Source organism: Tachyglossus aculeatus, chromosome 9, assembly GCF_015852505.1.
Source record: "Tachyglossus aculeatus isolate mTacAcu1 chromosome 9, mTacAcu1.pri, whole genome shotgun sequence".
Taxonomy (NCBI): Eukaryota; Metazoa; Chordata; class Mammalia; order Monotremata; family Tachyglossidae; genus Tachyglossus; species Tachyglossus aculeatus.
In genome coordinates this window covers 57664552-57679654 of record NC_052074.1, presented here as the reverse complement: position 1 = coordinate 57679654, position 15103 = coordinate 57664552, and the positions used below count along the sequence as shown (strand labels likewise).

The 15103-nt window shown below is 37.7% G+C and overlaps 1 protein-coding gene across 3 annotated transcripts in view; it reads left to right on the top strand.

Annotated features, from left to right (window-relative positions):
• The window catches only part of LNPK (lunapark, ER junction formation factor), a 70922-nt gene that overhangs the window by 12438 nt on the left and 43381 nt on the right, over positions 1 to 15103 (top strand). For all 3 annotated transcript variants that reach the window (XM_038751051.1, XM_038751052.1, XM_038751053.1), the window contains 4 exons: positions 1513 to 1554; positions 2224 to 2411; positions 6020 to 6078; positions 11024 to 11064. In XM_038751051.1, coding sequence (XP_038606979.1) covers positions 1513 to 1554; positions 2224 to 2411; positions 6020 to 6078; positions 11024 to 11064 — 330 coding nt within the window. The remainder of the gene's footprint in view (positions 1 to 1512; positions 1555 to 2223; positions 2412 to 6019; positions 6079 to 11023; positions 11065 to 15103) is intronic.

Here is a 15103-nt window from a genome sequence, read left to right as displayed (position 1 = left end):
AATAAATACTGATTCTCAGCCCCAATCTGTACTTTTTTTTTGTCTCCAGACTTCTTTCTCCATCTGATTGATCTTTATTTTATTTGGTTTTGCTTTTTCCATTCAGTTCATCTAAGAGAAATAGCTATTTGGCTTGCTTCCGGAGCATTTACTTTATCACTTCAAATACAGTTCTGTAGTATTTGTCCATTTTTTTTCTTAATAGCAGTTTAGGCTCAAGGAGGGTTTTTTTAGTTGTTAAAAAGAATAACAATTATTCTTTTAAATTCCATTATAAAAAGAATGATGATTCTGAAGTATATGTTGAATGTGTCCAATTCTGAGTTTTTCTGGGTTTATTACTTTTTATAAAAGAAAATCTCTTTGACTAAAAACCTAAAAAATGAATTTGTGTTATTAAGGTTGTCAGGGGTTTACAGAAATGTTACAATTTGTGAAAGATATGGTTTTATAATCAGGAGATGCCAAATTGGGATGCATCTTGACCCACTCAACAGTTAACACAGGAGAGAGCAAGTAGACTTGGCCAAGCAGGTATTTTTCTTGGAAGTCCCACTGTCAGCAGTGAAATGCCTGGACCATTGTTGGCTACTGATTGTGGTGTCCTGCTTGTGGCTCACACCAGCTGGCCACCCAAGTATAAGACACAATGCCTTGGCCTGCTGCTTATCTACCTCCTGGCTGATTTGTGGCCTATGTTGCCACTCTAATTGACTCAGATGAGCCATTTTTGTGGCAGCTAATATGTTCTGGCTTTTAATACATCCATCCTTAGATTAAAAGCTTTATCTCATTGGCAGATATTCTTTTTGATTTCATTCAATTGTTTGGGCTGGGTTTTATTTTCCTCTTTCTTTCAGCATTGATACATTTTATAGCATTGACTGTGTAAACAGATCTGTCCAAGGGAATCCAATTCTGCCTCAGTAAAGTGTTGTGAATTCTCTTATTTATCCACTATCCTTTTTATATAAAGTTTCTGAAGAGCACTTTGGGAAATTTAGAAAGAATTTAGCTCACTGTGCTACCTTTCATTTTTCTTCAGGGTGGTAACTGATGAGATTAATGATATCCGATGAGGGCAACCGTAGTGTGTGAATTCTTCTTTCGTTTGCTGCGTGTCTGATGGAAGAAATGAAAAGTTATAAATTAGAGAATATTAGATATTATTACACATATTAGATGTGTTTCAAGTTGGGAAAGTTTTTGCCCAAGGGTTTTAAGAGGTGAATTTAATTTTTAACTTCAGGGATTGAGCATCTTTTTCCATTTTTCAGAGCTAAAAATAAAGTGGGGATGTACTTTATATTCTGACAAAACTTGTGTACAGGACAACTTTCCATATGCAGTTGATAGCAGTTCTTACTTAAATGTGGTCATTGCATAACAAAAAGAAAGGTGATGAACATTTTTCAGTATTTGGAACATGTTAAGTTGTGTTGTAATCATTGCTTTCCTGGTTTAATAGATTTTGCAGTGGAAACCTCTAATAGTTTTTTCTTCTGTGAGCAGGCAAAACCTTCAACTGTGGAAGTTCTAGAAAATATAGATAAGGTACGTCCCTTCACTTTGCTTTAAGTCAAATTATTTAAATGTAAGGTAAAACACATTTCTTGGGAAACAAAAAGATGCAGAACCTGATTTAGGAAATTAGCAGTGCAGAACCTGATTTAGGAAATTAGCAGTGCATAGGGAGGAAGTATTTGAGAAATGTAATGTTAGAAGATCTCAAAGCAGAGAAATGTTTAACATTGAGTTTAGAAATTTCTGTTAACAGAACAAGTTTGAGAGCAACCAGGTCACTAGAAGGGTAAGAATAAGCATTGCAAATGAGGTAAAAAGTTCTGTCAACTGGGAAATTTTTCATTAGTCCTTTCCATATTTTCCAGAATTACCTGATGACAGACAGTAACAATAGCATGAAGAAGATATGGTGCTAGATGTTCTACTGACCTTTTGTTTTTCAGCCTGATCTAATTTCTTCCTGGCCCAGTGACTATAGATTCATAGTAGATTCCTTGCCTATTTTAGATGAAAAGGTGGATGTGATTTTAGATGGTTATTGGCAGAAAACTTCTGTAAGAAAAATACAGCTTCTTTTATTACCAAACAAATTAAGCAGGCATTTAAAAATAGTTTCTCAATTAGAGAAGTTACCTTTCAACTTGTATTATTTAGTTGGATCTTTGAGTTCAGTAATATAAGGACATTTTCTCTTTTTAGGAAATTCAGTCACTGGAAGAGTTTAGAGAAAAAAACCAGAGATTGCAGAAGCTGTGGGTTGGAAGGTTGCTTCTCTACTCATCAGTTCTCTATCTACTCACCTGTATAATTGTTTATTTGTGGTATCTCCCGGATGAGTTTACTGCAAGGCTCACAATGACACTCCCATTCTTTACATTTCCGTTGATGTAAGTAAATATTTATTTTGCCTTTTTTGAATTTCCCCTATCCAGTTCTTTCAGCATAATTCCTTAAGTTCTTCCCCCTCTTTAAAATAAAAAAAACTAGAGGTTTAAACTTTTCCTTATGATTGACTTTTTGATAGCCAGAGTGTTTTGAAGATCAATTGCACTGTGGTTTTAAAGCACTCATTAACTTTAAAAAATAACAATAGGGTTTATGGTTGTTTCTCTATGATAAATCTGCCTAGAACTCCCTGGAATAAAGAGGCAAAAATATCAAAAGATGTTCAGAAGCTCGAGTTACTGGAATAATTTGTAAGAGCTAAAAACAGTGAATAGTAGGTTGTAATTGAGAGCTTGATACCGTTAACAAAATATCCATACTGTTGAAGTATTATGCTAGAGGTGATATAGTAAACATTTTAATGTGGCTACAATAACTAAAATAGTAGTACTACTTGCTTCCTCCAGAAAATGAGTGTGAGTGTGATATGAGTGTGATATGAGTGTGAAATCGCTGCTTGATATTTATCCCTTATTCTCCCTTTATTGCTTTTCCCTTTAAACAGGTTCCTTACTGCTTATTATTCTCCTTTTCTGCTGCTCTTAAAATGAGTAATGTAATTTGCATTCTGGATCACCTAGGTTTTTGGCATGCTTCAAAGTCAGGAAGAATTTTTTTCAGGCCCAGTTTTCCATTTTTATTCAGTGTTCAGCCAGCTGAGTGGAAAAATGGACAAGTGCCCAGTGACCTGTGGGCTAGCCTGGAAATTTTCAGAGGGGAGTAGCAGTGACTGGTGCCAACCCTGCCTTTATTCTCACATGCAATTTCACCTCCTCCATTACCTTCCTGGATCCAGAAACCTTCCCACCAGGAATCCTGACCCCTAGAATGTCTGCCCAGTCATCTGGTAATATTTATTGAGCACCAACTGTGTGCACAGTGCTAGGCAGAGTACAGTAGAGTTACTGGACATGATCCCTGCCCGCAACAAAATTGGTAGCATGACCCTCCTTCCCTTCTTTGTTGTATCCAGTTTTTCATTGGTTCAGAGGGGGAAGTGCTCTTTGGGGCTGAGGTAGCATGACAGAGCAGAGAATATGTTCCTTTGTTACCTCTGTATCCTGCTAAAAGATACTTGTGAAGCACAGATTAGCCAAAAACAAAGGATTAAAATTAGAATTCAGGACTAAAGTGTTGATTTCAGTGTCCTAATGGGATAAAAGTGTTTTCATTAGATGCGAAGCCATGGCAAGAGCTCTTGTAAAAAGGTAGAAGTGGAGATGTCTGTTGCTAGATAGAATTCAAAATAAAGCTTTACTCTTATTTGGGGAGAAAGGGATAGTGTTGATATGAAAATCAGTGTGTCTGTTCATTTGAGAGTTGAGTGTTTACTTTCATGAATTTGCTTGTCCTTTCATCAGATTTAAGCTAGATGTTTTTGTTCTCTTGTTTTGCTCAGCACTCTTCAGTTTTGAATGATTGGTTTCAGTGAAATTCTGGGTCAGTCATATAGTGTTCTTAACTGGCAGAGAGGGTGATTATGGAGAGAGGTGAATTCTCCTTCTCTAGAGAACTTTTTGAAAAAGAGGAGATTCTCATCTTCTTTGGATGGATTAGATGACATTTGAAAGTCCCCTTTGGCATATCACTCAAATTTATTGTAATGGGAAGATTTGATTTTTTTTGCTCTTGGATCCAATTCTTTCTCATTTGATTTTTTATTTAATTATCATCATTTTCTGATTACATTCGATCAATATGTTTCAAACTGGAGAACATGACCCCTTAGGTTGCTAGAGAATTCTAAGGATGCCATGGAGGTTGGGACTGAAAAATGCTGAATCACTTCTTCCACTACATTAATTCACAACTGCTCACTTCTTAGGTGCCCCACTGTTGTCCTGCATTATGGCCTCATTTCCAAATGGACCATCCTTGTTGACTTCCCTCCTGGGAGAAATAAGTCAAAGATGCTGCTGTTGCTTTTTTCTTGTCACCAGCTTAGAGAATCTACTTTTCTTCTTTTCATTTTGATGGAGGAATGATATAGAGAATAGGAACCCTTGGGAGTGTAGTGGGTTGAAAAGGTTTGAGAATGCAGCACTTTTTTTAAAAAAAGAGTCGATGTTGACTATTTGGCACCATTCTGAATTGGCTCTAGAAATGTTTCTCCACAGGAAAACTGAAAAATATCAGCTTGTTCCAGGGAAAACTGAAAAATATTTGCCTCTACCAGCTTTCCGTCACTCTTTCAATCTCATACTCTTATTTAGCTGCCTTGTCTTGCGTCCCAAGGGACTAATCACATGGCTCTTCCGGACCAGGAATCAAGTGACAGTGTCTATAATTTCTTCAAAGAGTACAGAGATTCTTGTATTCCCAGAAAATTTTCTAAATAACTTCAATTGTGCGGCCTATAGCACACCATTCCAGAAGCACTTCATCTGCTTTTGTGAATTTTCTTTTTAAATTTTGAAGGAATTTCAATGGGTAGTATTCTTGATTTACTTTAGGCTTTTTAAAAATTCAGAAACTAAGTCTATCAATAAATCAATAAATATTGCATTCTAAAAGTCTTTATAAACAGCTTCCTGCTAATGTGTGTAAATGCTATAAACATGATCTGAAGGTAAAACAGATGAAACTGCTTTGAAAAACTACTCTAGAAAGCTTTATTCTGAAATAGTTAACTGCCAAAGGGAAAGTGTTTCTAAATTTTTGGAATATAATGTAAAGTAGCACATTTGGGTCCTTTGTGGTTAATCATGCAATGGAACTATATATGTTCAAATAGCATATTCTCAGTTTAAATATTACTTTTAAGTGGCTCTTCAAGCATTAAAGCAGGCAGGGTTGTAAAACATACTTTAGTCTTGCAGCAGTTGTTTTGGGGACACTGATTGGGAATCTATAGAAGTGACTGTAAACCATAATTTAATCTTACAGGTGACATTTTAAGGGCACTGGTCAAGTACCTGTGTGAGTGGTGTGGGGATTGCTTTGTACCCTAATAGAGTAGAGCTAGGAAGTGAGAACTGGTGGAAATATCTGTTTCAGGATCAGTGTGGTGGAGGAGACGAAACAGATTGTATTTAAGTGCTTAGTATGTGCCAGGCAGTGTACTAAGAGCTGGGGTATTGTACTCTCCCAAGTGCTTAGTACAGTGCTTTGCACACAGTAAGTGCTCCATAAATACGATACATAAATAAATGAATAATGGGGTAGTTGTAAGCTAATCAGGTTGGACACAGTCCATATCATACATGGGGCTCATAGTCTTAATCCCCATTTTACAGATGAGGTAACAGGCACAGAGAAGTTGCGTGACTTGCCCAAGATCACACAGCAGACAATGGCAGAGCCAGAATTAGAACCTAGGTCCTCTGATTGCCAGGCCAGTGCTGTTTCTGCAAGGTCATGCTGTTACCTCTTTTTAAAAAATGTTTTTTGCCTTTTTGATTATGTATAGGTAAAGTACATAAGTGTACTTTCCTTTTGAAACTTAATCAGTGCCACTGTGTGTTTAAAGGATGTTTGTATTCAGTAATGTTTGAAGTTTCCAAGTTGTTAATTTATCTAACTTGTGTTTTTATGTTTTTTTCTCCTACAGAATATGGACAATAAGAACAGTACTCATTTTCTTCTTTTCCAAAAGAACAGAAAGAAATAGTAAGTTTGTTTCTCAAACTTAAAAAAGATCTTTTAACCTCCTGATTACCTAATTTATAGATCATTGGAAGTGTTTATCATTTGTATGGAATTGTTCTGGGCATGAAATTGAAGTAGAACATAAGGCCTTTTTTTTTTTTGTTTGGAGAGTCATTTGTTAAAAATCTGTAGAAAGTTACATAGGACTTGTTCTACTTTTAACATCTTTGTTAGAGACTTGTAGTTTTCACTTGGGTTTTCTATTAAAGCACTAAGTCCAGCTTCTTTAGTCAATCAGTGTGGCATTTATTGAGTGCTTTCTCTATGCCTAACACTGGTATAAGACAGAAAAATAGTGAAACTCTTGGCAATAAATTGAAAGTTCTTGCTGTTCTGAGCCTATAAGCCATTCCTGGTAAGAATTTTAGAGTGGATAATGAAATAATCAGTGCTTTACATATGAGAGAGAAGTAAGGAGGTGTACTTAGAGGAACAGAGAGATACGGAGGGGGAAAGACATAGCTACTAACTCTCACACATGCCCAGAAATACTCAAGCACACCCATAGGAGAAGCAGTATGCCGAGGTGGGTAGAGCACAGGCCTGGGACCCAGAAGGTCATGGGTTCTAATCCTGGCTCTGTCACTTGTCTGCTGTGTGACCTTGGGCAACTCGCTTTACTTCTCTGGACCTCAGTTACCATATCTCTAAAATGGGGATTGAGTCTGTGAGCCCCATGTGGGACAGGGATTGTGTTCAACCCGATTTGCTTGTTTCCACCCCAGTGCTTAATACAGTGCCTGACATAGCACTTAACAAATGCAACAATTATTATTATTATCATTATTATTATCATCCATGCACCCACCCAGCTCAGGCATATACTGCTTTGGGCATACCTCCTCCCCTTCTCTCACCCTCCCTCGCACACATTTACAGCCAGAAATGCAGAGAGCAGCAGGATGTGAGAAGGTTAATGAAACTGTAGTTTGGCACACCTGTTGCCTCCACTGTGATTATTGTTACTGAATGTCCAGAACTCCCAGTCCAGAGACAATAGGAACCCGTGGAGGTAGAAAACCAGGCAGCTAATGGCAGTGAGAACCTACTGTGGATGGACGGTGGATTCCACAGGAATGAGTCAGATGAGTGTGTTGGTCGAAGGTGAACTTATCATTTGCATTATATACCGTCTCCTCTTCCTAACTTTTACATCATTGTTGAAACCACCACCATCCTCCCTGTTCCACAAGGTCATTACCTCAGTGTCATCTTTGACTCATTGCCCTCTCTTATTTCTCACATGCAGTCTGTATCAAATCTTGCCAGTTAATGGATTCACTCCTTCCCCTCTACTCTACTCATTTTCCTGCATCCTTACGCACACCACCGTATTATAAACCGCAGTCATCTCCCAGCTGTACCGCTGTAAGAACCCCCTTAAAGATTTCCTTGCTTCCAGATGCTTCCCCCTTTCTAGGTGTCATCTTTCCAGAATGGCTGATGGTGCACATTACTCCCCTCTTGAAAAATTTCCTTTGCTTCTCACATAAAAAGATACCCCTGATCATGAGTTTGACTCCAGGTAGGGACCATGTTCCCTATGTCTGTTGTAGTATCCTATACCCACAGACTGTGCACACAGGCACTTTATAAAAACAGTTGATTGCCTCTCTATCCACTGGCTGTCATACCTATCTGCTGTCTATTCTATTTCTCTGCTTGTGCCCTATACAACTTCCTTGCAGACCTCTTAACTGTTCTTCACTTTTGACAGTCCTTCTCCACATCACTGCTTACGCCATTTCCTCTGGCTGTAATGTCCTTCCCTTTCACCGACACCAAATCACATACCTATGTTCTTTCAAAGCCTTCTAAAAATTCCCCTCCTTCACGCAAGTTAATATATCTTGACAGCCATATCAGCAGTCTTATCTACTTAGCTATTTATCTGTGATCTATGTCTTCATTCACTTGTGCTGCTTGTTCACAACTGCTTTTACACTCTTGTAAACTATTATATTTTTCCACGTTATATTGTTCTTCCCTGTTAGATTGTTAAAGGCAAGTGTCGAGACTCTTCTGGATAGTCCCCAAGCACCCAGTACAGTGCTTTGCACACACAAAGGACACTCAGAAATATCACTGATTAGGGAGTGCCATGACAAGAGAAGGCAATTGAAACTATAGTTGGGTGCAGCAGCTGTTTCTTCTGTCAAGTCTTCCATTCATTCATTCAGACACATTTAGTGCTTACTGTGTACAGAACACTGTACTAAGTGCTTGGGAGAGAACAATGTAACAATAAATAGACACATTTTCTGTTTGTTATATTGTTCTATCCCAAGAGCTTAGTACAGTCCTCCACTGCTGTCTTTCCAATAACCTGTCTTTTCTGATTCCTATAGTCTCCTTACCTGGAATTCTAAATAGACAGTGGTGAAGAACATGGTGTTAACTGCATCTGACTGTTGTTTTCCTTGCTTTCTCAGTCCACTGGTCCTAGAGTTCACACCGTGCTGGAAACATCTTATGTCAACAAATATGTTTCTGAAAATTTGAAATGTCAGAGAGTTGGTGGTGTGTCTGAATGAGTGTCAAAAAGGGCAAACTCCGCATTGTTTCCCCCAAGCATTCTTTGTTACCTCTGTCAGAGACAGAATACCGGGTTTGTTTAAACTGTTAATCTGGTTCATTTTATCAGAAGGACCAAACTGAGTGGGTCCAAGTTTAAGTATAGTATGTATGGATAGGGGTAGGTATGTCTGAATGGATGGGTGAGAAGGATTTGGCTGTTGTGGGTGGGAAGGGGAAGATGGATGGTTGAGTCCATCTTTATCCCTACGATTTAACTCATCTTGCTCCTCTGGCAGTTGGGATTGGGTCTGCAGTGGCAGCTGGCAGATGGGGATTGCTGGAAATCAGTTACCCCTTTGGACCACTTTTGTTATAGTTTTGCTTCTCTGGAGGAGATAAGACGTTAAGGTAAACTATCAGAATTTATGGAGATGGCAATCAGGAGAGCAATATTTTGGCTTTTATGCATTTAGAACAAGTCAAGAATTCCTTCACCAATAGAGGCTTGTATAATTAGTCTTTTCTTTGGCAGGATAGTCATAAGCATTCTGGCCAGGACAGGCATTTTTTTTTTTTTTTTGAAAGGAATTTTCCACTGGAAAAATTCCCTTCTTTGGCCTAATTGCGTGGGGCAAGTTGTTTTAAACATGAACCTAATGTTAGCAGAAATTACCCCATGCAGACAAGCCTGATGTTTTTGGAGCTTTGTACCCCAAGCTCTGCCTCAGGGTCTGTTCTCCAGAACCCTGATGTCACCATATCTGGTTGATTGGCAGGTAATGTTTTGGGATTTTCCAGGCCCCCAGGTCTGATCTCCCATTCTGTTGCCAATTTAAGCATCCAGTGAGTAGAAGTAGGGTGTGAGTAGCAAAGCAGTAAGCCTTTTGGACAGTGGCTGTCAATTGGGTCGACTTCCTGTCCAGTCAGGAGTGATATCCAAAGATGCAGTTTTCCTGGAAAAGTATCCTTTACACACAAACTCAATGTATTTCTTTTCAGCTCTTCCATGTTACAGTGCTATTAAAAAGTAAGAGTATCAAATTTTAAGAGGGCTGTTAAATTTTATTAATCCATAATTGTTTTTTCAACTTGCCCCACCAAACTCAGTCCTTTTCTGTTTTCCATGAATTTAATAACTGCATAACGCCATAGCCACAGCCTTTCTGCCTAAATCCAACTTAAGCATCCACCCCCAAATATTGAATTTTTTTTGCTTGACTTATAAGGTGATTCTAGATTTAAATTTTTACTTTCCTTAAATAAAATGCTGCTTGAATTGAAGGTATATAATTTTAATTAAATGGGAAATCAATTTGCACTTGTATCAATATATTAGTGTGTTACATTTTGTATCCTCCAATCCCAAAACTCCCTACTTGACCACGTAAAGGGAAAGACTGAATGTGTGCATTCTGTTGAGCCCCATACACCCAATGCATAAGTTACTTTGAGGGTGTAAATTAGGCACTTTGGGGAGAGCATTAGATCCTTTAGACTACTAAGGGACCTTTTAATGTAGTATTGTGTGAATAATGCACAGACAGCAATGCACTAACTAAATTATATTCTAGTGATTGAAAGAGTTCATAGGTCCCCCTGAGGGCCCAACTTACTGCTAGGGAGTAACTGAAGATCCTGGAATTTTGGGTCCATTTCATTCTTTTGGCAAATCAGGGAACTAAAATACAATTAAAGATGGCACTTTTAGAGTTATTTTAATTATGCTATTCATCATGAATGTCTGGATAAACTTATATTAAAATAAGAGCAGGTAAACATGGAATACGTGACTTGTTTTAAAGAGGATAGTATTCCTTTACCTAGCCTCAATTTTTTTTCTCACATCCCTGAGGAAATAGGATTATGTCATTGGTCATGAGTTAAATTTTCTCTCTTGTGAAGGTTTTTAGTTTCGGGTTTTATGTTAACTGATCTCTTAAAAAAGAAAATATAACGTGTTAAATTCTGTCATTGTAGTTTTGAAGAATAAAAGAAAAAAGTTGAAACTTGAGGTTAAGATGATTATCTGACTCACTTGAAATTTGAAAAATTATATATTTTATAAATTTTCTATTTCTGGAACTATTCCAGTGGGTTTTGCAAATTTGAAAAACTGTTTCTTACCAAGTTTTTTTTTAAAAAAAGCTTAAAGGAAAAAATACACAAAGATAAAGAAACTAAATGTGAAGAAATGGGAAGTGTGTAGGCTTTTTACGGTAGGCTGAGATTCTTACATATAGAAATTGTAAGTTTGGGGAAATCCTTAATTATGAATGAAAGACAAGAAAGGATGTTTTGTTACAACTATTCAATTTGCATCATAATACTTTTAAATTTTTCAGCATATTCTTTTAAAATCAAACATTTTAATTCATCTTGTGTTTTTTAGATGAAGCTCTAGAAGATCTAAAATCTCAGAAGAAGAAAATAGTAAGTAAACTTTATGCAAATAAGGCTATAGAATACAGCTATTTAAAACTATGATATGTAAGATTGTTTCTGTTTGCAATAACGGAAACAAAATAATGATGTTGTGGGTGGCGGGTTCTAGGAAATATATTTGGCTATCTGATTTTAAGGGATGGAAGCCAGCTATGGGTTGTTGAAGATTACATGTGGATAGTTGGTGAGCACAGTGGGGAATTAATAAGGGTGATATAGATTCCGAGTACCGAAAAGATGGGGAAAGATTAGATGGGAAGCAGCATGGCCTAGTGGAAAGACCATGGGCCTGGGAGTTAGAGGACCTGGGTTCTAATCCTAGCTCCACCACTTCTCTTCTGGGTGATCTTGGGCAAGTTACTTGAGTTCTCTATGCCTCAGTTGCTTCATCTACAAAGCAGGGATTTAGACTGGGAGCTCCATGTCAAACATGAACTGTATACAACCAGATTAGCTGGTATCTATCTACCCCAGTGCTTAGTACAGTGCCTGGCACATAGTAAGCACAGAACAGATACCATAAAAAACAAATGGAAATAAAACCCAACAGACAGGAAGGAGCACAGAGAAACTTTATCAACACTGATCACATTTGATCTATTGTAGGTAAATGTTATAAACCATTCTTATAATATGCTAATGTAATAATACTATTATTATTTTGGCCAGAGATGGTCCTAAAGCGCCTGCAGCCAGAATCGGATTGGTAGACAGTTCCTTTTCCCTACTGCCCCCACCCCAGTGGTGGGATTTTGAGAGGGGCAAAAGCATTCACCCAAAGAGTGGTTTTGAGTCAGTAGGAGATGCGTAGTTGCGTATGAGGACCCGCTGAATGATTGGGGATCCTGGAATGTTTATGGGAAGGGGAGGAGGGAGAAAGGCAGGGTGGTGAGAATAAAGAAGATTGAAGGAAAGGGAAAATAAACTGGGGGGAGGGGAAATGGCATAGGCTAAAGGAGGAATGGAGGAGAGGTGGAGTACTAGGGAAGTGAACCTAGCTCTCGTGCAACAGCTAGGTGGGGGCAGGGGTGGTGGGAGATTTAGGCAGGAGGGAGAGAAAAAGGGAGAAGAGGACGGGAAGAGGGTTAGGATTCTAATCTGTTTTTCTTTTGTGGTCTCCTTTTTCTTAACTCTCTAGTACATGCAAACGTACATATATACCTCCCGCCATCACTGTTCTTACCCTTACCGTTCATATTTCCCAATTCCCTGTTTTGCCTTTCTTTCCTCTCTCCCTGTTTCTTACTCTCCTTCTCTTTCTTTTTTTCCCCTCTTTGCCCTCCCACAGGAGTGGAGGATGGGAACATTTCAGACTAGTTGGATTATGGGAACTCCAGTCAGCATGTCTGATTAGAGAAAAACAAATCATGGAATCCCCTGCATTTCTCCCTTTTACTCACTGCTATGTCCTAGAAAATTCCTCTTTGTAAGCAGACTTTCAGGATGCTATGGCAGAGTAAAATTTCACTGCACTGTATAGGAGCTTGCCAGAACCAAGACATAATTGGGGTGTTAGCTGAGCTTTTTAAAGTTGTCAGTGTTACTTGTTTCTTCCATATGCATTATTAAGGTCACATCTTCTCTAAGAGGTCTTCCGCGATTAAGCCACCTTTATCCCAGCTCGCTCTCCCTTCTGCATCATATCAATTGATTGATATGTGTTCCATTGATTTCCGTAGGCCATTTCTTCCTATTTCATAAGGGCCTTCTAGCATCATCAGTCAGTCAATCAGTGGTATTTATTGAGTGCTTCTTATGTGCAGAGCCCTGAATTAAGTACTTGGGAGATTTCGGTACAACAGTGTTGGCCCACAACAAGCTCACAGTCTAGAGGGATTGGGATTCTGTTTTATTTTCAAGCCACAGTTTGATTTTTTTCAACTCAAATTATTTGAATTCTTGTTTCTGTTGGTGATAGTTTGCTTTAAAAACACACAGACTCCCCTCTCTGCCCAAAAAACAACAAAAAACCGAAAAACAAAACCCTACTAAGATATCACGTAATCACTTTGTGGGAACCAACTAAAATCACTAATCAGTTCCAAACAGCTATTAATTTCTTAAAAAAAAAAGGGGAGATCAGGTTTTGGTAGACTTTCTCCTGCCTTCCTCCAACATAGGTTGCTCTTATATACTTATGTTGTTTTGTGACTCTGACTCTAGACAGAACTTAAATAAATTGAAATTCAGTGCAAACAGATTTATTTACTCATGGAGCTTCCTCATCCCCTAACAGTTGAATCTCCAACTGCAGAATTAATTTTTCATATTTTACAAGTTTTTGATGAACCCAGTTCTATGCCTGGATTTATAACATAGACCTCATTGCTAATCTGCATGTGTTTATTTCATTTATTTTTTGAGGAGTAGTTGACCTGAAAACTTAAACATTTAATTTAAAATCACCTGTTTTTTTTATAATTCTCTGTTTTTATTGCTTTGGGCAGCTAAATGAACATAAATTATTTTTCAAGTATTTTGCATGATGCATGAACATACATATTTTAAAAGTACTTTGTATTTACTGCCTTTTCTTCCACTTAGTAATAACCTTGAAGCATTTGAGGTGAAAGACAATATATTAGCTGACTTTAGGCAATCAGGCTTTTGGGAAAAATAATGGAAACCTGCCAGCAATGAATATTATTCAGTTAACTTTGAAAGCGTTACTAGCATAATTCTGAATTTGAAATACTGAAATTTTAAGTAATTCTGTAATTTTAACTCTCTAATTTATCGCCACACAGTTTCTAAAGTAAGTTTTGAAATGACATTAGCATACCATAACTTCCGTAAGTTATGTGGTATACCATAAGTTATATGGTATAATTTCATATTTAAATTGTGAAGAAGAATAAGATTGCCAGTTCTTCTATCAACATTACTGTATTTTATTAAAAATATTTATTACATTTCTCTAGCAGGACTGTAAATGAGGTTTGACAACTCATACTCATCTAATATTTGGAGATAGTGAAAAATGAAGGTTGATGACCAGGCATTCCTAGGTGTAATTAGCAAATATAGCAACTGGGAGAAAGAGAAATACTGAGATAAGACCTGAAACAAGAACCTTTAACAACAGGAGTTATACTCAAAAGGCAGAGGGCATGTGACCACTGATATGTTTGTTTGAACTATTCAACACTGGTTGAGTTCTAATTATTGAAAGTGAAGTCAAACTGTCAATTAGAAACCATACTGTACATGAACAGATTTATAAGACAGGCTCTGTTACTCATTACTATTACTAATAATAGTATTTGTTAACGATGGTATTAAGCACTTACTGGGATAGATACAAGATAATAAGATCCAACAGAGTTCCTATATCAAACTAGGTATGCAGTCTGAGAGGGATATAAAAGGTATTTCATCCCAATTTTAAAGATAAGGAAACGGAGACCCAGTGCAGTTAAGGGACTTAATCCAGTGTCACACAGCAAGCAAGTGGCAGATCCAGACTAGAACTCGGGTCTCCTGCCTTTGAATCTTGTGTTCTTCTGTATGACATGTAGTGGACAGTAAATAATGTAAAATTGACAGATTGCTGGTTACAGGACAAGGGTGTTTTCCACTTGGTGTATATGCTAACTATCCCAATTACTTGGTCTACTTTAATATCTTTTTCCCATGAAAGCAATTCAATGAAATCAATTAATTGGATCTATTGAGCGCTTACTGTGTGCAGAGCACTGTATAAAGCACCTGGGATAGTACCATATAATAGAGTTTGTAGACATAGAGGGGGAGACAGACATTTAAATAAATTTTGGATATGTTTGCAAGTGCTGTGGAAGTGAGAGTGGAGTGAATAAAGGGTACAAATCCAAGAGCGATTCAGAAGGGAGAGAAAGTAGGGGAAATGAGGACTTAGTTGGGGAAGTCATCTTGAAGATGTGACTTTTAATAAGGCTTTGAAGGTATGAAGGCTGATGGTCTGTCAGATTTATGAAGGGGAAGGGAGTTACAGGCCAGAGGCAGGACATGGGCAAGGGGTAAATGGTGAGATAGATGAGATTGTGGT